The sequence below is a fragment of the Sebastes fasciatus genome, chromosome 4 (genome assembly GCF_043250625.1).
Source record: "Sebastes fasciatus isolate fSebFas1 chromosome 4, fSebFas1.pri, whole genome shotgun sequence".
Lineage (NCBI taxonomy): Eukaryota > Metazoa > Chordata > Actinopteri > Perciformes > Sebastidae > Sebastes > Sebastes fasciatus.
Window position 1 is genome coordinate 26587537 of NC_133798.1, and position 25568 is coordinate 26613104.

The window sequence follows — 25568 nt, forward strand, 5'->3', positions numbered from 1 at the left end:
CCATCTTTGTTCCCATTGCCAAAGTCAGGATCTGTATGTGAGAAAATATTTTCCCAGAACCGACAGAGAGAGAGAGAGAGAGAGAGAGAGAGAGAGAGAGAGAGAGAGAGAGAGAGAGAGAGAGAGAGAGAGAGAGAGAGAGAGAGAGAGAGAGAGAGAGAGAGAGAGAGATGTTTGGTGATGGGAGGGGGGTTGAGGGGCCGGAACGGACATTGTCTCAAATTTTTCCAGCGTTTTGCTTGTTGTTTTTTTGGGGGGAATTTTCTAATTTGTTTGCAACTCACCCTGAGGCATGTTTGTGTTCGATATCCCCGCTTAGACGCACACGCTCAAACACACAAACACCCCTCTGTAGATCCTGTTGGTGGTTGAAGCCGTTTACAGTGTCTCCCTGGGGATACGGCCTTATTTGCATAGTTGGTCTGGAAAACATTTCCACTGCTCCATTCCCAGGTTTATCAAATACCCAGTGTGTGTGAGTGTAAATGTACTGTATGTGTGTGAAAGAGAACAAGGAAGACGGGGGGGCCAGGCTTGTTGATGTCTAAATTTAAGAAAAATGGTTCCTGTGGAGATTCATGTACAGTTCAACCATGGGAAACAATTTCCTCACCACTCCATAAATCATTAATCACGATAAAAATTGTATCTATCTTTCATATTTCGTTGATATAAATGTGTGTTGACGAGTCTCTTGGTGATCTGCGGGCTTGTTACGTGTTAAACATTTAAAGCGCCCCTCCTCCCTCGTGTGCCATGTCATTTAGTTACTGTGCACCATAAGCTTCTTAGCCAATCTAATTTCTCTGGTAATGTGCGAATATGGCACACTACTTGATAGGACGGCCGCTGGCTTGATTAATTACAGGCGTTTGCATGCTCACACGCTCAGTTCCTCACACACAGTCATCCCAAAGGACTACTCTGATTCTCTGACTTAAGGCATATTATTGAATAAAAATGGTATTCCTACTTTGGCATGTCCAGCGAAGCTAAAAAATAATTAAAATGATAAAAAAATATTCCCGACACAAGTATTACCGACAGTGTTTCTGATTTCATATAAAAGGATTTGCCAATTTTCCCAGATATCAGTTGCCACGTTGGAGACCATTCAGATGTTAAACACGATAAAACACCCAGATTGCGATGTCTTGCTGGTGTTTTATTGGGCCAAGGTTGAGCGGCCTACTTGATACATCTGGCTGGTATCCCTCTAAATCCTCTAAGTGTGTCTGAGTCGTGGCCCGAGTCATAACTGAGTGGCCAGAGCGGACACCATGTAAGGTTTTTGGAGGTGGTCCTCTCGTATTGAGCAAAGTGATAGGTTTAACTGTGGCATTAGTGATGGGGATATAAGGGCTTATAATGTTTTAGGTTCAGAGGTTAGGGCCTGAGTATAGAATGGTAATCCCGGGGGATTACCAGGGGGAATCTGGTGAATATCTGAGGAAATCCCTCTCAGTGACTCCCAGATCCCCTGTTTGTATAGATATTATATCCTCCAGCAGCATGGCCATGTGTTTACCGAAAAGAGGTTTAAACTTTTGACTGTGTGTGCAGATATGGGTGAGGAAATATCATTTCCTTGGATCAAAACTTCATAGTTTAGAACTAAAGCCCCCCACCCCTCTATAAAGACACTTTGATACAGATACAGGACAATTTACACTATCAGTCACATTAATGCTGAATAGAGTGCAAGGAATGAGTCCTTCGAAGTTCCCTCATCTCGAAGTTAATGTTTTTGTAGTTAGATGCCTGAAATAAGGTAGTTAACAAAACATTTAAGAGATTGTAACGTTTTGTTCTACAAAATAAAATACGTCAGTAAATATCCCACTCGTGAATTTTGAAGCTTTTATGTGTCTTAAAAAAAGGCGGTTGCTAACAAGTGGCTAAATGAGACTACTAAACATCATCACACCGACTTGTCCGTCTTTACAGCCTCGTTTTGTTTACTCATTCGTCACAGAGTTTATTTTCTGCAGTAATCCAAAATCCAATGGATCCCATTGGCTTTTTGTCGAAGGAACCGAGGCGATGCTAACTTCCTGGATGGCCTACAAAAATACGTCATCCCTGCAGCAATCTATTGAGAGTCGGAAATATGATGCACGCGTGTTTGGACTGGGTGGAGCTTAGTCATAGATATCCCATGGTCCTTTGGGGATGCATTAGGGTTGGGCGATGTGGAGAAAATCAAATATCACGATATTTTTGACCATTGGTGCTTTTACAAGATATTTACATAATGAGATTTTTGTATAAATAATCATCAGTAATGCTGATATAATGACAAAGTGGATAAAGGCAAATAATGGAACAGCTAGAACAGTCTGGTAAATTCAGAAAATTACATCACTTTACTTTAATGCACAAAATGTAGCCTTTAAAACCAGGAAAAGACAGCACTTATGCCATATTACGCTATTTTGATATCCAAAATCTAAGACGATATGTAGTCTCGTATCACAATATAGATAAATTGCCCAGCCCTGGGAGGCATGTTCAGCCACTATACTATGTTTAATAAGTCATATCAGTCATCAATTTGAAATTTTAAAGCTGGAGGACTCCATTTTGGCTCTCATACATTTTTATTACACGTCCTTTGATACTGCAAATGCCTTCAAACTCTCTCTTTCTCTCTCAAGTATGTGCACCTGTGGGCTAAATTGAATTATGCATACATAAATTGGACACACACATAATGTGTGCCTGCTCATATTCGCCCCACAAGTCTATGTTGCCTGAATTTTTATGTGTGTTTGTGAATTTCAAGGGTTCCAAGGAGCATAAAACACAGAACAGGCTTTTTACAAATTCAACCACTACAGCTACAAAAAAAAAATGGCCCCAGTTCTCATTTGTAACCGTGGCACATGATTGATCAGGTGTTTTTATTTATAGAGCAAAAGCTTTTCACCTCCTACCTTCACATTCTGGCTCCCCTCTGAGGCAAAATGGAAGACATTCAATACCTTTACAATGACGGGATTCCCTTTGGACAAGAGGAATTGCGCACACACAGACCACACATACTTGCCAAAGGGCTCTCCCTGCAGATGAGCTGGGTCATTTTTCATTACCCTGGCTCAGAGGAATCAAGTGTGTAGTAATGGAGCGCCGTCACATTGAGCCAAAGCAATGGAGGGATAAATCCCGACTGCAGAGCACGGTGGAGGCAGGCCAGACAGGCTGCAGGACAGAGCCTGTGGACGGGCATATAGCTCTTTTTCACTCCTCTGTCTGTCATTAGAATACCTCAGACTACATCCTCGGGGAAGATGAGGGAAAGGTCTGAGGCTGCAGCGTCTGCTCTTATTTCTCCATTGCTTCTGTTTCCTTTATTATGTGCAGTTGCCTCTATTCCTCTGCTTGCCTCATCTCCAGTTTATTCCCACTTCCTGTCCTACCTGTCTGCTTTACCCTTTTCAGACTCGTCCCCTGTGAATCCGTCGCCTCGCTGTCTTCACTGTGGTGAAGTGTATGTGTTAGGGTCTCTCTTCTATACTATACTATACTATACTGTTGTCAGGCTATTATCAGTCACTATAAGCCCCATAGATTTGGGTCAGTAGGGGCCTACTACACCCACTAGTAGATTTTTGCATCTATTCACATCAGATCACCAGTGACCTCTAGGGGTGGAGGTCAGGGACGATGGATGGGACACAAAATACAGAGTTTTCACCCAGGAGACCGGAGTTTGCATGCAGTGTGAGACCAACAATTTGTAGTTGTCTTTGTGTTCATAGTTATTTTAACCCAAAACACAGTGTTTTTCCCTTAACTTGACTAAGTGTTTTTTTTTTTTGTTGCCTAACCCTAAAGAAGTTGTAGTTTCTGTTGCCTAAACCTAAAGAAGATGTAGTTTTGCTGCCTAAACCTAAAGACGTTGTATTTTTTGTTGCCAAAACTTAAAGACGTTGTAGTTTTTGTTGCCTAAACCTAAAGAAGATGTAGTTTTGTTGCCTAAACCTGAAGAATATGTAGTATTGATGCCTAAACCTAAAGAAGTTGTATTTTTTGTTGCCAAAACTTAAAGACGTTGTAGTTTTTGTTGCCTAAACCTAAAGAAGATGTAGTTTTGTTGCCTAAAACTAAAGAAGATGAAGTTTTGTTGTCTAAACCTAAAGAAGTTGTATTTTTTTGTTGTCTAAACCTAAAGAAGTTGTATTTTTTGTTGTCTAAACATAAAGAAGTTGTAGTTTTGTTGCCTAAACCTAAAGAAGTTGTAGTTTTTGTTGCCTCAACCTAAAGAAGTTGTAGTTTTGTTGCCTAAACCTAAAGAAGTTATTGTTTTGTTGCCTAAACCTAAATAAGTGGTAGTTTTGTTTTCTATACCTAAAGAAGTTGTAGTTTTTGTTGCCTAAACCTAAAGAGGTTGTAGTTTTGTTGCCCAAACCTAAAGAAGTTATTGTTTTGTTGCCTAAACCTAAAGAAGTTGTAGTTTTGTTGCCTAAACCTAAAGAAGCCTTTTTGTTTGTGTTCAAAATGTGACGTTTCATTCAGCATTCAACACTTTCACTTTTACAAAATAGTAGGCGTAGTAGGCTCCTAATGACCCACATCTATGGTGCTTATAGCGACTGATAACGGCTATTTAATGGCCTGATAACAGTTGAATCAGGTGCTTGCACATACTCCCTCTTATGTCACCTGAACCATTAACAACTGAAGGGTGGTTTGAAGGGTGGGTGGTGAGGGGGGTCCTGTTTTTGTAAAATTGTGAGTATATGTTTACTTTCTACAGCAAAGGATTCCCGTCTTTGCCATCCAGGGATTATGATTCTGTCATCAGCTGGATTGAATCTCTTTGTGAGCGAAACATTCATTGCATGCCTTTTTACTTTAAGTGTATACCCCTGGGTCATACCTTAGCCTGTTACAGTGTCGTAGCATTGTCTTGCAGTGTCTCCTCCTCTAAGTGCCCTACATTTCTGGCAGAGAGTGCATGGCGGAGACGGCTAGATCTCCCGGAAAGTTGTCATGACAACTTTTGTTTGCATCTTAGGTTGGAGAGCACGGGGGAGTGAGGCTGGTCAAACATTTATGTGTGAGTGTGTGTGTGTGTGTGTGTGTGTGTGTGTGTGTGTGTGTGTGTGTGTGTGTGTGTGTGTGTGTGTGTGTGTGCTTGACAGCGCAGGTTGTGTCCATGCCTCTCAGCTTAAGAAGTAAAGTGCTTTTAAAACCGAAGAGTTATTATGTGGATGGAAGCTCACCGAGCTCCTGTAAAGCCGGTGCCTTGAATGATGTCGTTCTGTGGCTGTCTCCCTAATTAGCCTGGAGGGTCTTTGGAGCCCCTGAAGGACACACACACACATACACACACACACACACACACAAGGGCAAAATTAGCAAGGAACAGAGAGGATTTGGGTGCGTTTAACCCAAAACCCCCTTTCTCCTCTTCCCTGCTGTTCTGGTCTCAGGGTACATGTTTAATGGGCTAGCAGAATACATTAGGACTGTACCACACGCACGCACACGCACACACGCACACACGCACACACACACACACACACACACACACACACACACACACACACACACACACACGAGTTTGCAGATAGGACTGTTTAATATTCAGCACGCTAAACGATTAGAGTATTTGGTATTCTATCCAGTCACAGGACAGGGGATAGAGGCCACTGGAGTTCAACCGCTCTGCAGTACACAGTGCCCTTGAGTTTAGGCCACAAGCTATGTGTGCGTGTGTGTGTGTGTGTGTGTGTGTGTGTGTGTTCATTTGTTTATGAGAAACCCGAAAGAGAAAGAAGAAGCAGCAGAGAGATAAAGAGAGGTCAAGGATGAAGATTCATCAATCAATGAGGTTCAATTGGTTTACAGGCACCAAAACAGAGTAGGGCTGCACAATTGATCGAAATGTTATTAAAATCGCAATATGGCCTCCTGCAATTCTCAAATCGCAGGATGAGGAGGAAATCGCAATAGTTGTTAAAGGTGTAATGTCAGAATAGCATTTTAAATTAAATATTGTGCTGCAGAGATGTCCTGCCCTACACATCATAGTCTACAGACTTAAGAAAACATCTATGTTTGGTACAGATCCCTGCAAAAATCACACCATAATCCTTCTTTATTTTGTTTGAAAATGAGAATAATGATGTAAAAACGTTCATTCCCTCTAATATCACAAATCCTATCTCAATTGCAATATCAGTCAAAATGTTTTTTTCAAATTCGTGCAGCCCTAAAAGAGAGCACACATACTGTATACATTTATATATGGGATACTATTAGCCGTGCAGAACCAAACACCCCGTTCTACGTCACTTTGTCTTTCTGCATGCATTGCCAGGAGTATCAGTGAACACAGGGTCACTCAGGTCTACGGTGATTTCTCACTGCGTGAATTATAGATGAAGAGAGGAGGTGTACGGGTAAAAGATCCTTCCCTTGTGAACGACTCACACGCACACACACACACACACACACACACACACACACACACACACACACACACACACACTGACAACCTCGATCCGTGCAGATCAACCCCCATGACCACTGTGAAGACTGTGTTTCATTGAGATAAAAGTCCTAAAGACAGGATGACATCACTATTTGTCCTGAACCTCTCTGCTCTTCTTGTCAGACTGTCGGCGCTCTGGCTCCCCCTCTCGCTCCTCTCGCTTTGTCCTCATGTCCTTCCTCAGAAGCTACTCTAGTTATTGAATCACCTCATATCCATTTCATCCAAAACACAGGGTTGATGGATGGCCACGTTCTCAGAGGCAAACACGCACTGAGATATACACACAGACCCACAATGACTTTATCAACCAAGAACTCCCTTTGGGCTGGAATTTAAGGAATGTCTAACCCGTGTCAGTGAAGGGCAAAGCTGACCAGAAAAAGAGAGGGAAGCATAAACCGTGGAAGAAAGGCAGCTTGTCCCTCCTTGTCTCTAATCCCTTTTGACTATTTTGAATACAGCTCATCCCCATGAAAAAAAAAAAAAGCAAACATGAAGACATGCAGTGCAAACACATTCAAAGCTTGCAAAAAGTGTCCAGCGATGAGTTGCTCTCAAACCGACACACTGTGGCGCAGCATCGTCGTCACACTGTGCCCATGAAAGGCTGTTATTGGCTTGGATGTCATCAAGGGAGACATTTGCTGTGGTTCTGTTTTAGAGCTTTTCTGTGTTAAATATAACTTCTGGCTACATGTGAGTGCATGATGTGCACAAATGTACATCTATTTGAGGGACAGTTTATTTTCTGCTGCATAGTTCTGGCATCATTGAAATGGAGGCAAACTGTACATTATGGCTTGGGATAAGAAGAGAAAGAAGAAGGATGAGAACATAAAAACAGTGGCCGAGCAGAGGCGGTTACGTTACTAGTTGGTAGGGCCGCACGATTATGGCCGAAATGATAATGACTATTTTTTTGATCAAAATTGAGATCACGATTTTTCTTTCACAATTATTCATTGATTTTAGCGAGGAACATATTTTTATTGCACTTTCACATTAAAATAAACAGAGCACTGCTTTCACTTCCATGCTGTGCTATATTCCTGCTAATGTACAAATTTGGGCTGCACGATGTTGGAAAAAACTGACATTGCAATATATTTTTTCTGCTGTATACTGTATATTGCAATATGAAAAGATACATGAATATTCACCCCACCCTTTTGCTAGCTAAATGTTTTAAAGTTAAATGCATCAATCTGGTGCACTATGAGAGCAAAATCAGCAACAATAAGAGGTTAGATAAACAATTTTATGCTCTCAATTAATCATAAACACATTGGTTGTATAGATAATATCTATCCCCAAAAGTGAAGCCAAAACAACTCAATCGCCGGCTGGCGGCGGCTGTTAGTTTAGGAAGCGCTTGCAGGAGAGTTTTCTACGAGCGGACATTTTCAATGTCAATATCGCAGGAGATCATGTTCATTTAATTGTGGGAAGCCAAATATTACGCTTAATATTTGATTAATTGTGCAGCCCTACTAGTTGACAACCAAGAGATTACATTTACAGCACAAGATAATACTCCATTACTCACAGTGTGACCGTTCAGTGGGAACTCTGAAAAGAATGAAAACAAGTGTTTCAGACCATCAGGAATTTATCAAGAGGTTGTTAGTGTTATGGCTACAAGACATATTCAAATTTGCTGCACCAATACAAAATAGTAACTCTCTGCCTTCCTGTGTTATCTTCACCCCCTTTTTATTATTCTTTCTCTAACACACAACAGAGTCATTCTGTCTCTGCTGTAAAATGCAAACCACTGGCTCACATTTTGCATATTATTTTGAGAACCTTTGATGGTTTGTTCTGTCGGTGAATATATGACTGCTGCTACTGCTGTTGTACATGCCCATTTATATTTATATCTATACAGTAGGGCTGTCAAAGTTAACCCGAACTTGCAATTTGTAGGTTGTAGCAGACTCAGTTTTAAAGCTAGAGTGAAGATACTGGTATCATATGATGAAACCTAAGAAATCCATTGGTACCAACCATGTCATACTAGCTTGTTGCAAAGGAGGTTAAATAATGCTCCAAACTTACGCAAAATTTTGGCGAGGAAAAACTGGCATGGCCATATTCAAAGGGGTCCCTTGACCTCTGACCTCAAGATATGTGAATGAAAATGGGTTCAATGGGTACCCACGAGTCTTCCCCTTTACAGACATGCCCACTTTATGATAATCACATGCAGTTTTGGGCAAGTCATAGTCAAGTCAGCACACTGTTGTTGCCTGTTGGGCTTGAGTTTGTCATGTTATTATATTTTACAGTAAATGCAGTACCTGTGAGGGTTTCTGGACAATATTTGTCATTGTTTTGTGCTTTTAATTGATTTTTAAGAATAAATATATACATAATTTGCATAAATCAAGAATATTTGCCCACTCCTATGTTGATAATAGTATTAAATACTTGACAAATTTCCCTTTAAGGTACATTTTGAACAGATAGAAAATGTGCGATATATTTGAATTGATTGACAGCCTTAATATATAGCAAACTATAGATGTGGAATGAGCATGTAAGAAGCAACTTTTGTAAGTCTTCTGGGACTTTTCAGCATGAGGAGACGGTGACTAGTTCTTTGAAATTCATTGGCGTACTGTATGACAGCGAGGTTGAACTGAGGCAGAGCTGGATTTGTGTGGATTCAGCACACCTGCAAGTTTGGATCACACAGATTCTACTATAAAGCATGATTTGTGATGTCTTTATTGTGCCTATAGTGAAACACCTCACAGCGATGTTCCTAGTAGAAGGGAAATTCATAAGCATCTCCATCTGTCAGTTTTAGAGAAAGTTGTGTAAAAATGTGGGGGAGACATCCCCTGCAAAAAAAATGAGAAAGATTTTTGGTAAAGTCTGGGAATGGTGCTCTGTAGTAAAACGGGAACAAAGCAGAGTTGGCTACAGAAATATCTCCAGTTTGTTTGAAGTGCCAGTGTGTGTTTCTGATTTTAAAAAACGCCCTAACTGGAACCACATTTCAGTCCCAAAGTCACTCACGGGCAGGGAGGGTGGAGCTCACACACACACACACACACACTTGAACAAACAAAACAGATCTCTCCCGGTCAGTCGTTTCTCTAGACATTCCTGGCTGCCTTTCCATGACCCTCCCTGCGCCGTCTCACTTTGCTGCTACATGAAGCGCTGGATGGAGAAGGATGGATTTGGCCCTGCTATTATTTTTCCATCAGGTTTTCAATAACCCATTCAAACTGTAGAGTATTGAGAGTGTGTTTTTGCTGAATCTTGTGTTGTAATCTAATCTGCACCACATGCAGATACTGTTACATTAAAACTGACGACGAGTCATAAAGCCTATTCAGCTACGATGATCTCAGCGTCATAAATCACCGTAGGACTGCCGGTGTCAGACCACGCTCGCTCTCAAAGTGACGTGTTTAAGAGTGTGTGTTTGTTTAGTCTCCATAATGCAGACAAAGACAGAAAAAGAGCGAGAGCGTGGAGTGTGTGTCAGTCTTAACTGCCTACCGCAGCGTCCCACAGTCAGGGTTAAAGAGATTCTCCATCTTGCTTCAATTAACCGCTCGGCGCTGTTTATATCACATTCCACCAATATAGGTTACCTTTTCCAGCGCAGACCGTCAACCCTGTTCCCCTGCTCGACCCTAAAACCTGACTCTAATACCCACCGCCTGTTAAACCCACCTCACCCATCCAGATCTTTCCCCCTTTTAGAGCCCTGCTCCATAGAAATACACCAGATCAGCACCTCATTACGACCACACCTCGGCCCGGAATAGAAGCCCATTGGCTCCATAACAAGGCTCAGTCATGGCCCAGATATGTCACACCTACAAGTGTTTCTCACCTTGGAAACACTCTCTGTAGGTCACTGAGAGGTGGCCATGCATAGGGAAGTTAAGGAGCATGAGCATCGGACGGTAAATCACAGCTGTTTGTTATTGTTCCTTCCTGCCTTGCTTCCTTTCTTCTTTCCCTTTCCTCTCTGTCTTTTTCTGTCAGCTTCTCTGGAGCTCCTCACATCCACTCCAAAGAGGAACTATCATTCATAAACTCATGTCGTATTAGTGTTCAGGATCTTCCGACTACAATTTTTTTCCCTTCCTCTTCTGTCTGTCAGTTTTACCCCATTCCCCCTCTTCCTGCATTGTCCCCTTCTCCCTCCCTCCCTCCCTCCCTTGCATTGGTCAAACAACAGGGCCCTTGTGATAGCAAACTGAGGAAGTTACCAATAAAGGGAGATATGTATTTGACCGGAGAAAGCCAAGGAGGGACGGGTGTATGTATTAAAGCCAAAGAAAGAGTCATCTGGAGATGTTTAAGTTGGACAGGCCAGTTTCCGGTGTCTGGAACAGGCCAAAAATATCCAGAAACAAGTCAAATCCAGCAGGGAGGGGAAAGGGTACACCTCCTCATTTCTCATGTGACCTTCTGCATTCGGCAAACTAAGCTGAATTTTGGGCCTGAAGCATATAAGCTATGGTAGCAACAAAACTGTTCAAGCCAAGCCCATTAAATATAACTGCAATCTTCATATTGCTTAATGCCTGGGACGAGAGTATTTCTGATGAATCCTGCAAGTTTAAGATTATGAGTCGTCTGTCGTATTTCAAATGCGGTGCAGCTGCATTTGGCTCAGACAAACAGTATGACAGAGTATGTGAAAAGTTAAGACAGGCTTTACTTAGAAAACAAATGGTGAAGTATCTCTAATGCTGACAGCTTAGCAGAAGGTGTACTACATAACTGTACATGCGCTGCATGAGGCCTCACACTGTTTTCATAACGTGGGGATTATTCTACTCCTACAATAATAGAAAACAGACTAGCCTATGCTTGCCGAGTAAATCAAAGACTTTATATTGTCAGTAGGTATACATCAATACGTCATACAGAGAAGGCTTGCATGACCATGCCCCCTTTTAGGGGAAAACGACCTTGTGTCCCTCATAGACGGTAACAGCATAAAGAGAAGAAGTTAAAATATGTCTCCAAACTTTACTTTAAACAAACCAGTAATTGTAATAATGCTATGCCGAAGAGTTGCTGTGTAGTTGGTTGCACCAACATTAAATAAAAAAACGCTGATCTCAGATTTGTTCCCCTGCCAGGTCCTAAAAAAAATATATATTAGAGGGACTTTATGGCTCCAAGCTGTAGTCCAGACCAGCATCGTGTCATCTCCGAGGCTTGATGCGTACTTGTCAAAATTACAATACAAACATAAGTCAAATTGCATTGAAGTCTATGGGATCTTTGGTTTTCTATCCCCACAGAAGGGTGCATGACCTTGACTTTTTGTGACCCATATGTGCCGGTCTGATGTATAGGCTCAGCCCTGCCTTCACAGCACACGTTAATATCTATTTATGGTGCCAAAAACTGGACTGATGTTGTTAGTGGTGGTTTCAACGGCTGCTGTTACAGTTGTGTACATAAGTGCCCAATTTAGGTCATATAAAAAAAAAATGAGTCAGTCCAACGGCTGCACTGGACTTAATGCCAGAAATCATTCAACCAAGCCAAACCTGAGAGCAAGGAGATCTGTGTTTAAAAGTGCAGACAGGAAGTGACAAGCTGGAGAGAGAGAAGAGAGAGAGAGAGAGAGAGAGAGAGAGAGAGAGAGAGAGAGAGAGAGAGAGAACCAGGGATGTAGCAGAACCATTAACCATTTCAGGTCTATGGAAATGTATTAAAATACACATGGCTTGGCACTGTATTGCACAGCATATGAGGGTAAGGTCTTTCAAGTGAACTATTTCTCCCTCACAGAGCCTGCATTACTGAAAGTTCAGCTGATTTAAAGGGACTGTTTGTAACTTACAGGTATAAATCACCCGGGTTGGTGTCCCATGCGTGCTCGCATGTGGCTACACTATTCAGACTCAGACTCCAACACAAACTACACGGAAACACCAAAACCTCAAAGTTATATGTAGTGAAGCCCATCTGTTAAAAAGTGTCTCTCCGACCGGGTGCCGGTGTCTCCCCTGATCCCCACGGTCGGGAGGTTGAAGCAGGAAAAGCCAACACTAAGATCAGCAGTGATTCATGGAGAGACCTTCGTCTGGTCAGCTAACATTACTGACAAGCAGCTGAAATATAGAGTGATATTGTGGTTTTAGCTGACGTGTGTCGCCTCACTGTTTTGAGCAATGCTCGTTCATGTCTATGTAGAGCGAGCACAAGCGTGAGCCCGACGCTGACTTTCGTTGACTTAACGGCCACAGGTGTCGCTGTTAACAAGCATTTCTGAATCTTACAAACAGTCCCTTTAAAGAAGTTGAACATTTCATTTCATTTTTGCATTTCGTTTAATTTTTGCATTTTTGCAAAGACTGTGAATCCAATGTCAGTAAGCCTCATTGAAGAGAACAGTGCTGCGTTTCTTTTATGTGTTTCAGTGCTAACATGTTGAACCAGATCGGCATGATGTACTTGTAGCCCACATCATACTTACAATTACTGCAAACTGCCTGCACATTGTCTGAGGGAGACAGGAGCAAGCCCAAATAAGCAACTACACTTTAGAAACAAGCCCAAAGTCGCTTATAACTAGAATGGCTCTCGGAGAGCGCAGACCTCCGCCAAGGTGCCTGACTTTAAAAACAGATCACAACTGGCAGTACCGTGAGGTGGACGGCTTGTTATTAACACGGTGTGTTTCCGTGTAACATATAAGCATTTCTGATTCTTACAAACAGTCCCTTTAAAATACACATGGCTTATTGGCACTGTATTGCCAAAGTAACAAGACATATGAGGGTATAAGGTCTTTCAAGTGAACTATATCTCCCTGAAAGTTCAGCTGATTTAATAAAGTGAGCAGCAGACTGCTCATTGTTATGTATCAGCAGTGCATCACTTGTTTAAAAGGCAGACTATTGGGTGTGCTCAGCAGACACAGATGTCTGTTTGGGTTTGTAAAGCACACACACACACAGAGAGAGAGAGAGGTCTGCAGTTTCTCATGGCTGTGAGCTGCCTTGCTGCAGAAAATTTCCCCTCATCTCCTCCTCTCCTCTCCTCTCTCCCCGCCCCCACATCTTGCCTCCATTATTCCCCGTGTTTTCGAGGCAACTCCGATGACAGCGAGAGAAACATTATATACATAGCTGGCAAGAAGAAGAAGAAGTGGAGTAACCGTTCGACCGTTAGTAGCCGTTGGTAGCCTTCCGTTGGTCGTCTCCCCCTTCGGTTCGCTGACCGTTGGTACGGTCTCCCGGTATCCGCACGTTCACACGCCGTTTTGTGTGTGTGCACGGTGCCGGTAGCGAAAGGGGAGGGGGGTTTGGTCGGTCAACCGGGACTAGCCCCGTGAGAAGCTTTTGGAAGGAGAGAGAAGAAGCACAGCCTCATCAAACCGCTCAACGGTCGCCGTTAATTAGCGCTAGTTTAAACATTAGATATCTAACGTCTGTGTGGCGTTCAGGGGACACTGGGAATATCCTGCGTCGTCGCTTGGTAACGTAACGTTAACTAACGGTCACTAACATGGATGCTGATGTGCCTCCTCTCCTAGGCCGGCCGGGAAAAGAAGAAGGGGTGTTTTTTGACGGTTTTCTGGCAGTAACAAGACTCGTTTCTTTCTGGGATTAATCATTTTTCTTTTTTTATTATTATTTGTCTTCTCTCCCTCTTGGAGCAAAGGTGTTTTTGTGTGTGGGAGCCTCGCAGGAGGGAGCGTTTGTTTGCAAGGTAACTAACTAATGATAACGTTATGATAACTAGCACTGACCACAGCAGCATCACTGTCAACTGACTGTCTGTGTCTGTGTGTGTGTCTGTGGGTGTGTGTGTGTGTGTGTGTGTGTGTGTGCGTGTGTCTGTAATTTTGGTGTTTATTTGTTTATTTATTTTGCACAATTTAAGACTATACAACATAACAAAAACCCACTGGGCTTATCTGAAGCATCCACCTAGATACAAGATTAATATAAAGAAATAATATGACTACATAATAGTGATAACAAACAATTAGGACAAGATATATAAAATAACAATAATAATATGGTAAATGTATCAAAAAAGACAAGTTTGTGTGTGTGTGTGCCTCTGTAATGTTGGTGTTCATTTGTTTATTTATTTTGCACAATTTAAGACTATACAACATAACAAAAATAAATAAATAAATGAATAATATACAGTGCAGGAAGAGGCAAAAAAAACCACTGGGCTTATCTGAAGCCTCCACCTAGAGACAAGATTAATATAAAGAAATAATATGATTACATAATAGTGATAACAAACAATCAGGACAATATATATATATATAATAGCAATAACAATACAGTAAATATATAAAAAAAAAAGACACGTGTGTGTGTTGCATGGAAGTGTATGGTTAGTGTTTGTGAGGAGGATATTGATTTAAATATCTATAAAGACTTCTGGGCAATCGTAACCAAACAACATTGTGAGTGGGAAAAATTAAAAAATTAAAAAAAACATAAAAACATACATGGACAACATGGGGGAAAAGCAATTACAAAACAGCAATTAAATTACCCTTTAAGCGACATATGAAACATTTGACAAATGAACAGTTTATTGATAGATGTGAAAAGCTACTCCATAATTTGGTTCCCCTAAATCTTATCAAAAATTGACCTCTACTAGTGAGAAATTTAGGAGGATGAAGATCTAGAGATCGACGGGTTGTGTAAGATTGGACCTGAGAATTTGTTCTTGAACTGCTCAGGAATATTCTGTGTGTCTAATGAAACATTGTGAACATGGCTGCTTTATACATTGTTCATTTTCATGTCTTGTCTTCTCATTTCACCGTTTCATTGCCAGTGAGTCAGGCCTGGGGGATGTAAGTTAGTCAATTCAAACCTGACTAGTAATGGGTCAGAAATGTTGGTGGATTACATACAGCATGAATCACACACCATGCAGGACTGAGGGGATATATTGTCAGTACCACATGTGTTTTCTAGCCCATGTTTCTCTAAGTGCAACTACATTGTAATGTTTACATTAGAGGTCAGTGTCTATAGATGCTGTAAATACATTCAGTGCTTTTGTCATGTTAAAGGGACTGTTTGTAAGAATCCTAAATGTTTGTTAACAGCGACTCCTGTGGCCGTTAAGTCAACGAAAGTCAGCGTTCGGGCTTGCTCGCTCTAAATAGACATGAACGAGCATCGCTCAAAACCGTGAGGCGACACACGTCAACTAAAACCACAATATCACTCTATATTTCAGCTGCTTGGCAGTAATGTTAGCTGACCAGACGAAGGTCTCTCCATGAATCAATGCTGATCCTAGTGTTGGCTTTTCCTGCCTCAGCCTCCCGACCGCGGTCGGGAGGGAACAGGGGAGACACCGGCACCCGGTCAGAGACAAACTAGATATTCTCAGAGCTAAACTAACTCTTCTGCAGTGTGTAGTGTGCCCGCATGCACGTGAGGTGGAGCGAGTGAAGGCAAGCAGGCAGGCAGAGGAGCAGAGGAGCAGAGACTCCGGCCCTGGAGACCAAAGCTACGGTCTCCCTCGCGTTCTCCGACCGTGGCCATCACTGTTTAACAGACGGGCTTCACTAGATATAACTTTGCGGTTTTGGTGCTTCCGTGTAGTTTGTGTTGGAGTCTTGTCTGAACAGCGTAGCCACACGCGACCCGGGTGATTTATATGTGTAAGAAGTTACAAACAGTCCCTTTAAATGGACTGCAAATAATGTCTGTCTAAACTGTCTCATGGTGCAGCACATTTTCTATTTTTTTCAACACTGTAATGACAAGCTATTCATAGAAACTTTATTACATTTGGTTTCATGGTGGATAGAAGCTCAGTAGCATGTGTCCAATACCACAAAGTGAATTTTATGACCAAAACCAATAAGCTGTCTGTCTCTGCCAGATTGGGCTGCCTAATTTTAGCCTCAAGGCAGTGATTTGTTACCTTGACGTTAAGGTTTGTACTATTCCCCAGGTGCCTCAAGCAGAGTGCCAGTGAGAGTGTGTGTGTGTGTGTATACACACTGTCTGCAATGCAGTTTAAAGTATTCTGCAGAATAGATACTTAAGTAAGATGTTTGGTCTGTATGCAGTAGTCTTGCCATTTCTCCTACCACATGCCCAGACTCAATAATGGAGACAGAAGATTAGTTTAGCCAGCAAAATCTTTTCAGAAACGAGATATTTTGATCCACTTGACATCTCCGGGTTGTTATATTACAAATATTTGACTAGAATTAAGAATCATGTTTACACTACTCAGTTGTCATGGCAGTAATTAAAATCACTGTATACAGTATAAACATGGGACGTTTTGAAACGGAAATGTAACTCCAAAGACAGAAGGGTGGGAGATGAAAACAAAAGCCAATATTGGAAAATGTGTGTGTGTCGGTGTGTCACTGTGTGCACAGGTGCACCCAATCTAAAACCCTCAAACCACAGGGGATCAATGGCGAGTGGGAGGGTAAACCAGACCTTTCAAAGTAGCTAGAAAGAAGCCACGCTCATTCAGCAGAGTTCACACAGGGATGAGTGTTGAGACACAACTCTGTCACTCTTCTCCCTCTCTTTCTTAGCTCTCTGCTAAACTCTCACTTCCAAACCTGCCACCTGGATGCAAGCTGGCATGAGCGGTGAGAAAGTACAAAATAGGTTATACTCATGCTGTTGACACACCCTCACCTCATCGCAAGAGCCTCAGGTGGCCAATATGATCCTCGTTGGTGAAGAGTTACAAACCGGTTATGCTCGTGTTTATGGCATCTATGTTTTTGGAGGGAGTTCTCATCAAATGTTTGACAATGAGGATGTCTCTCCCGCCCTCCGACATTTCTTTCCCCTCCACACACCCACCTCCCCCCCTGGTGTCCCTCCACATCTCCCCGCAGATGTGGAGGGAAGTGTGGGAGGAGCCCGGGAGTGTTTGTGTTCCTCAGGGTCCCTGCTTCCTGCGAAATTTGCAGAGAAACTCTACATTTGCTGAAAACACCAGCACACACAAACAGACACTAACATGCTGAATACTCTGGCACAGTTTGTTCTTTTCTTGAAATGTTTGACTTTCTGTGAATTTTTAAACCGTATACGACGAATCAAGCAGTCGCAAACTTTCAGACAGTTTTGGAGAATTGTCTTGGCTGTGTCGGTCATGTGAAATCTTGAGTGCGTGATGTGGCGCGTATTTCCCACAGTTGACTGTTTCATCGTTGCACCTGCTTCAGTGTTTACGCCTGAACTTGGCAGAGGGATATTATCCGTTTATTTTTAAGCTCTATTCAGCAAAACTTGTATCAACAGCGCAGACAAACACCGGACTGAGCGTTGTCAGCAGCAGGCAGCTTCTCTCACTCATTGTGGCCCTGTAGTCCACCGATGGATAATGGATTTCCTGCTCAAGGAGGAATGCTAAAAATGTCAGTGAGGAAGAGAGCAGCACAGCACGTTGTCTCTATTGGCCCATTGTGTAGTTAGGTCAGCTAGCCTTGTTAAGACTTCACTGAGATAACACACACACCCATGCACACTCCAAGCTTACCATATCGTACATGCCTCCCATAAAAGCTGATGTGATGATGCATCATGTTATTGTTTGTTATATGGAAATTTAAGTAGATGGAGAGCCATCCGAAACCCCGCTTTTGAATTTATAACATGTAATACCTGTAATCAGTTTGTTAACAAGCATCCCTTGTCTTTTTGTCTCCTTTTCTCAGATGACAGAGGGGAGGCGATGTCAGGTCCATCTCCTGGACGACAGGAAGCTGGAGCTCCTTGTACAGGTGAGTCTCTCTTTCTTTCTTCCCTCTCTCTCTTCGCCGACTCTCATTTCCTCAGAGCGAGGGAGAAGTGATGTCTGGCGTCCTGAGGGACTCAATTACTGCTGACCAAGGAGAATTTGGTCAGCAGTAGGTGACTTTGCTCTTTCTTGATGCTCACCTGATCTCTCCATACACACAAAAACACACACAAAACAGACCCTGCCCTGATTTACTCTCCCTGTAGAAGCTATGCATCCCAATTCAGAGTTCAGTCCTAATAATGTTCCCCCAAACTCATGCTTCGCTGCTCATTCTTCAGCACCCATCCCTACTGCCTTCCCAGAATGCCTCAGAAATGCCCAGAATCATCTAACAAAAAAACATCAACGGCTTGTGTAATTGACAATGCTCCCTCTCATCCTCCAAGAGTCTCTGTGTAATTGACAATGCTCCATCCTATCCTCCAAATGTCTAGGAGGATGCAGCCCCCCTCCCCCCACTTCCAGCCTTCAATCTTCCCAGCAGGCCTTTCTGCAGTAATGGCCAAAGGCAACAGCACCCACAGCACACCCGTCTCTCCCTTGTTAGCCATTTAAAGCCCATACCCTTTTTAGATAGCTATTTACTACTTTAGATCTGCTCTGGTCTGCTTTCTGTTCTATACCCAGTAGAGATGCACCGATTGCAGAATTTTGGGCCGATACCTATGCTTAAAATAACAATTTGGCCGATAGCCAATATAGATATCGAGGTTTTTGTTTATGTTGTTTTTGCTGTTATTTATTCCCCTTTTGTGCAAGGGAAACAAAGACTTCTATATAACTGAGCTGTTTTAAAGTCATTCACCATTTCATTACACTGTCTTTGAATGAGCACAAATTCAATCTTATAAATTTATGAAACAACCTTTAATATAACCTTGTTTCACATTTCTTTTTGATAACTGCTTCAAAAGCCTTTTTAGCTGCTATACATCTGCCTACTCAATCACACAGACTTTACTTGGGCGGGCCGCCCACATATTAACAGCCGCCCAAGTATATTTGGTGACCCATTTTAGCCATTTTTTATTTTAATTGTTTTATAATTGTGCTACTATAATGCATAAAGTTGGCGGTTTGCAGGTTGGGTTTGGGTGGTTGCGTTACGCATATTTTTACATGTTGGGTGGGCAGATTGGCTCTCATAACGGACCGGTGGGTGCGACTGAACCACTCATCATTAATGAGCACAGTCAGGAGGACTCAAACTAACAAAGCTGCATTCTTAATCATTCAATCAGTGTTTTTCATCAGATCATAACAAGATAAAATTCTGTGTGAAATAAGTTTGACTAAAATGACAGAAATGTATATAATCTGATAACTAAACAGGACTAAGATTAAATTTAAAAAAAAAGATAGCTGACATTTTGACTAAAATCAACTAATTCTAGACTAAAACTATAAAGAATAAAAATGACTAAATTGTGAATAAAACTATTAAGCATTTTCGTCTTAAGACTAAAACTAAATCTAAAAATATAAAAAACTTTCCTCTTCCTCTTATTCTTCATTGGTTGTTGATGACATCCACTTTCATCATCTACTATAAGACTCCTTTCATGGTTCGCCTTCAAAGTCTGAAGCCGTAGAGGCTCCTTCCACTCTACCTGACCTCCCTTAGCCACCTTTTGGGTCTGACCATTACCCGACTCCACTGGAAAAAGAGAGAAAGACCAAAGCAGGTAATTGCCCTGAAACAGAAGAAGAAGAGCAGGCGGAGAATAGAAAGATTTACGCAGGAACTCGGGAGGTTTAGAGGGAGAGTGAAAAGTGAGAAGAGCGCTCAGGAACGGAGAGACGGGAGATGACACTAAAGGGATGGGAATAGAGAGGAGAAAATGGAGGGGAGAGCCGAGGATAGGTCTGCTGACTTTCTGATTTGATTACTCTGCCAGAACTGATCCTCTCTTTCAAATTGGTACTTCTTTCTGCTCCTCTTCCACTCTCTCGCTCTCCATCTCTCTTGACTTTCCACTCTTCCCTCTCCGTATCTTCTTTTCTCCGCTCCTTGCTTGCCTTCACCTGCCTCGGCTCTGTCTCCTTTTAAATCTCCAAATACAGCTGCAGCAGCTCTGTATCTCATCCATCCATCCTCCTCCGCTCATTCTTTATCCTCTTGGCCATCAAGAAAGGAAATAAACAAAAAGAGAGTTGAAGGGGTGAATTAAAACTGTAGTAAATTACATTAATCTTTGTTATTATATGGAAAGAGTTTTACAGATACTTGAAGACACTGTGAGCGAGAAAATATGTTCTGTTTACCACATAATATACACAATGTAACGAATGGTATTTTTATAGTTTGGCAGTGGTATCAGCAAGAGAGGAGTCCGGAAGAGGGGATGTTATTAACAAACCATTGTCATATAAATCAGGATACTGCTGTCTTTTTTTCTCTTTCTCTCACTCTCTGTCCTCGCTTCTCTGTGTTGGGCAGATGTACAGTAGGCCAGTAAGTTGTTAGTAGGACCACAGAGAATTAGGATGTTATTCTTAGTTTTCCGGTGAACTGAGAAGCAGTCAGGACCTCCTGTTGTTTGCAAAAAAAGGATTTCTTGAAGGTATGATCGTTCATAAGCAGTATAAACAGTCTCCACTGATTATTTAACAGCAGTGTGGTCAAGTCTTGTTGTCTCTGAAAAGTTTGGATCTCATTTCTGTCGCTGACTTGTAACACTGACCAGCTGTTTAATCCCAGAAGTGTAGTTCACCTTTTTCCTCTTCCTCATCCCCTTCCTCCTACCTTTGATAGTGCGTCCTCTGTGGTTTGTTTATGGAGCAACGCCTCATTGGCAGGGAACTATGTGCCAGAAGGCCAACACACCTATTGACCAGGCCGTAAAGATTGAAGCCAACCACCAAATACACCACTGAGTGAAAATATATGTCAGTCATATGGCTGTATCACTCCCTGAGGCTAGAGTGGGGTAGGTTGAAGAGTGAACGGGGTATTAAGCTGTGTAACAGTGTTGCTCTTCCGTGCCAATGTTTATGGGAAGAATTCTACATTAATAAAGAGACACTTTAAAGAGGGTTTTACTGTAACATGGTAAAATGCTACAGCATAAGTCTGTACAAAAAGTATTAGTTAAAATATTAAAACATGCTGGGCTAAAAACCTTTTCCTTACCTACCCGTGGTCTCTTAAAGGTGTTAAATATGGGATTGGGAGCATTTCTATTGCCTCTCAACTAGGGCTGACCCGAACCCTTCAAAGCTTCGACCGTTGCCTTGGTAATCAACCTCCAAATCAGTATTTGAGTGCTTCGAAGTATGTAGTAATAATAATAATAATGTATTAATCCCAAAATAGCCCATGAAATAAGGAATAATACAACAACATTATTCATTATTCATATTCAACATGAATTATTATTAGTTATTCTCAGATGGATATTGCCGTTTGTTATGTGTAGAGCTGCGTGAGTGTACAGTCGTGCGGTTGTCCGGAAGCTTCGAATACCTTTTGAATATTTCTCACCCAAACTTTGAGGCCCTAAAAATGGTATTCAGGACAGTCCTACTCTCCGCAGCTCTCAACATGGCAACGGCGAGCCGGCAGCTCACAGCTGTGCTAACAGTGCAAACTGGAGGGTGGGTGCTATGCTTCCGTGACGCGATGGCGTTATCAGTTGTAACCTCCGTATGAGAGCAGTTGCCGTGAGCTAGCCAGTGGGGCACGCTCACATGCACTAAAAGCAGACGCAGCCGGCCCGGCGATGTCAACAAAGCCCGGATTACAACACACACAGTGGGAGAGTGACTTCATTCTCTGCTCAGGTAGACATTGCTCCTCTATATCTTTACATAGCAGATAGTTGTTTGCTGCTATATTAATGCTCTGGATGTCGAATTTAGCATCTTTTAAGGACTGGCACTGATAAATCAGTTAGCGTCCCATCAATCTGAGCAATCCTGCAGGCGCCAAGAGCCCCGACTAGCTGTTTGCAGAGATTGGGCCGTGACTTGCTGCCAGCCGGGCGAGTGAGCTACCGTTGTGTGTTTGTCACTTGTCTGACGGTTTGCTTTAGATTGTCTCCTCCTCACTTGCACCTCCCTGTAATTCTTATGCTGTTAATTATCTGTGCTGCTGAGGAGGCACAGGCTAAATGTCTATTAGCAGTAATGCTGTCTAAGCTAGCAGAGAGCTTTACTGTCTGATAGATGGCTCCATAGTGTATATGTGTATACGTGTATATGTGTGTGCATATGTTTGTCTGTATATGTCTGGAGTCTGTGTCTCAGTTATTGTGTGTGTGTATAGTAGCGCCATATCACTTAATATATTACCTGTCATTCACCGTCTGTATCGCTGTTGGTATCTTCCACAACATTATTACACATCCGTTCGGTATCTGCCGTCTCACAGATAAGCTGTAGCGTCAGGATGTGTGTGTGTGTGTGGAAGCAGTGAGTCGTCACTTGAAGTGGGGAACCAAACTCAATTATGCTATCCAGTGCAGCCCATGTGATTTTTACAGTCTGCTTGGTATTCATAACAATGTTGAGGCAGGAAGCTCAGCTTAACCTTACAGGGGTCCTTCTGTTCTTTTCCATCTTCAGTCATGCACTTCTGATGTTCAACAGTGTATCTGGGGCTCATTTCATCTCCATATCCTCTCTTCTAACAGTCTTACTCTTATTTGTCCATGTGTCCCTGTCCCCGCCGCTCATTGTTTGTTATGCTGCCGTGGCATGGATGTCCTTTAATTGATATTGTTGCCAAGGCAGTTGACTGCTGCGTGGTAATGAGAGACCACGACTGTACGCGTCTCAGACTGAACCAAAACATGTATTACTGCTAATACTATAAAGATAGCCTGCTTCCAGACCTAAAATTTCCACATCTAAAACGTCTTTTGAGCACTTCAAAGAGATTCTAGTGTCGCTCTCGTGAATTGCTGCTCTCCCAGTTGGAGAAACAACAGAGCCAATCAGAGCCTTTGTGGATGGGACCACCAGGTTTTGTCAGAGTCAGACAGGTCAGGGCTTAAAACGTAGTTAAGGTCAGCACTTAAATCACTGCTTGCGATATATTAAACTACATGCAACCGTAGTATAAATACAAAGTTTGCATGTTGAGAGGTGAGTTTATCATTCTTACTGTGAATATACTAGGGCTGTTAAAGTTAACGAGATAATAACGTGTTAATTAGTTACTAATTTCTTTAACACAATCGATCTTTCGGAGGTTGCAGCGGGCTCAGCTTTAAAGCTAGAGTGAAGTTACTGGCATCATATGAAAGTAGAAACTCTAAGAAATCCATTCTAGCTTGTTGCGCAGGGGGCTAAATATCCCTCCAAACTTACGCTCAATTTTGGCAAGGAAAAACTGGCATGGCCATTTTCAAAGGGGTCCCTTGACCTCTGACCTCAAGATATGTGAATGAAAATGGGTTCTATGGGTACCTACAAGTCTCCCCTTTACAGACATGCCCACTTTATGATAATCACATGCAGTTTTGGGCAAGTCATAGTCAAGTCAGCACACTGACACACTGACAGCTGTTGTTGCCTGTTGGACTTCAGTTTTCCATGTTATAATATGAGCATATTTTTATGCTAAATGCAGTACCTGTGAGGGTTACTGGACAATATTTGTTATTGTTTTGTGTTGTTAATTGATTTACAATAATAATAACAAATCTCCCTTTAAGGTACATTAAGGTACCGATAACAAATGTGTGAATAATTTGCGATTAACTATGGACAATCATGCAATTAATCGCGGATAACTATTTTAAATGATTGACAGCCCTACTTTTAATGATAACCTCAATATTCATTTAACATAGCAACATGGGAGCCTCCTAGGTAATTGACTAATGCTGTAGGGTTTTGTAGTAAGGTTAATTCAAAGGCACATAGAGACAGAATCAGCTAGTACAGCAGCCATGTTGTTCTCAATTCAACACTTTTATCTGGTACAGAAATCTGATACATAAGGCAGAATCAGCCTATATGTCACCTTCTCTCTATCGCGTCTATGCTCTCCAGAGCCTTTTTGTGTTGCAGGATCACTGTAGGCGTTGTGCTTATACGAGATCTAGGTCGTTGGAGTTGTGTGTGTGTGTGTGCATGCATGTGTATGTGTGTGTGTGTGTGTGTATGCTTGCTGTGTGCATGACATCACCTCCTTGTCTTTAAATAGCTCTCAGTAGCTGCTGTCACTGAAGTTGTAGGTGTGCAGTGAGTAGATAGTACAGGACCTCAGGGGGAGATGTTAAGAATGTGCAGTGTGTACACTATTGCACATGTAGCTGTGTGTGTGTGTGTGTGTGTGTGTGTGCGTGCGTGCATGCGTGCATGCACATTTAGTATATAGTTGCACGCAGTATGCTTTCCTCTTGTTCCCGTATATACACAGCACAGCACATGAGTTCCTCCTGTGTGTTGTGAGTGGGTTGCATGGATGTTGTGTATGGGCTCTTGTGTGCGTATGTGCATGCCGATTTGTGTGTATGTGTAATGAAAATGTAGGCAGCGGGGCACACCCATGGTTAACCTCAGGGTGGGGCGTGCTGCTACTCAGAATGTCACAAACCAGCAGCATATGGCAGCAGTCCCCGGCCTCTGCTTGGCTTTAGGGATGCTCTGCATGCTCTGGGCGTCGTGATGAATGGAGGTTGTCATCATAAATAGCTTGGGACAGTATTCCACAGTATTAGCTAGTTAGAAAGCTCGTATGCTAGCTGCAGCCCTCTCCCTACAGAACAGTGGTTGAGCCCAGAGCCGTGACTCTGCAGTAGAGGTTTGGGTCAGACGGGCGGAAAGGAGGGAGGGAGGGAGGGATGGGAAGGGCAGGGTACCTGCACTGTCAGCAACATCCACACACTCCATCCATCTTTCTCGCACTCTCTCTCTCATTTATCTCCTCCTCTCTTGCTCTTTTCCTCTTTTCCCCGGCGTTTGTCAGAATGCTTAGTCATTGCAGTAAATCAATAGCTGATAGAATACATTAACATAAAGCTCTACATATGTACTTGTTCCAATTAAACTACAATGTGATAAACCGCTGCACTAACTAACACACACAGGGAAAGCTATAACTGATAAATAAAACCATAAGGAGTGCAATACTTATATTTCTGTCTCCCTGCAGCCCAAGCTGATGGCTAAGGACTTGCTGGACCTCGTGGCCTCTCACTTCAACCTCAAGGAGAAGGAGTACTTTGGAATTGCATACACAGACGAAACGTAAGTCACATTCAAAACAGCAAACTTTGAAAATGCTACTGCTGCACATGGTGTATCAGTAGCCCAGGACTACCTCTTCAGTTTATGTTGT

General features: G+C 42.4%; 1 protein-coding gene across 8 annotated transcripts in view; it reads left to right on the forward strand.

The window, feature by feature from the left end:
- The window catches only part of frmd4a (FERM domain containing 4A), a 127958-nt gene that overhangs the window by 70606 nt on the left and 31784 nt on the right, over positions 1–25568 (forward strand). For 7 of the 8 annotated variants that reach the window (XM_074633228.1, XM_074633229.1, XM_074633227.1 and 4 more), the window contains exons 2-3: positions 18192–18257; positions 25383–25477. In XM_074633228.1, the coding sequence (XP_074489329.1) occupies positions 18192–18257; positions 25383–25477 (161 nt within the window). Of the gene's footprint in view, positions 1–13474; positions 14213–18191; positions 18258–25382; positions 25478–25568 lie in introns of those variants that run through there. The other variant, XM_074633230.1, reaches the window with a different exon arrangement.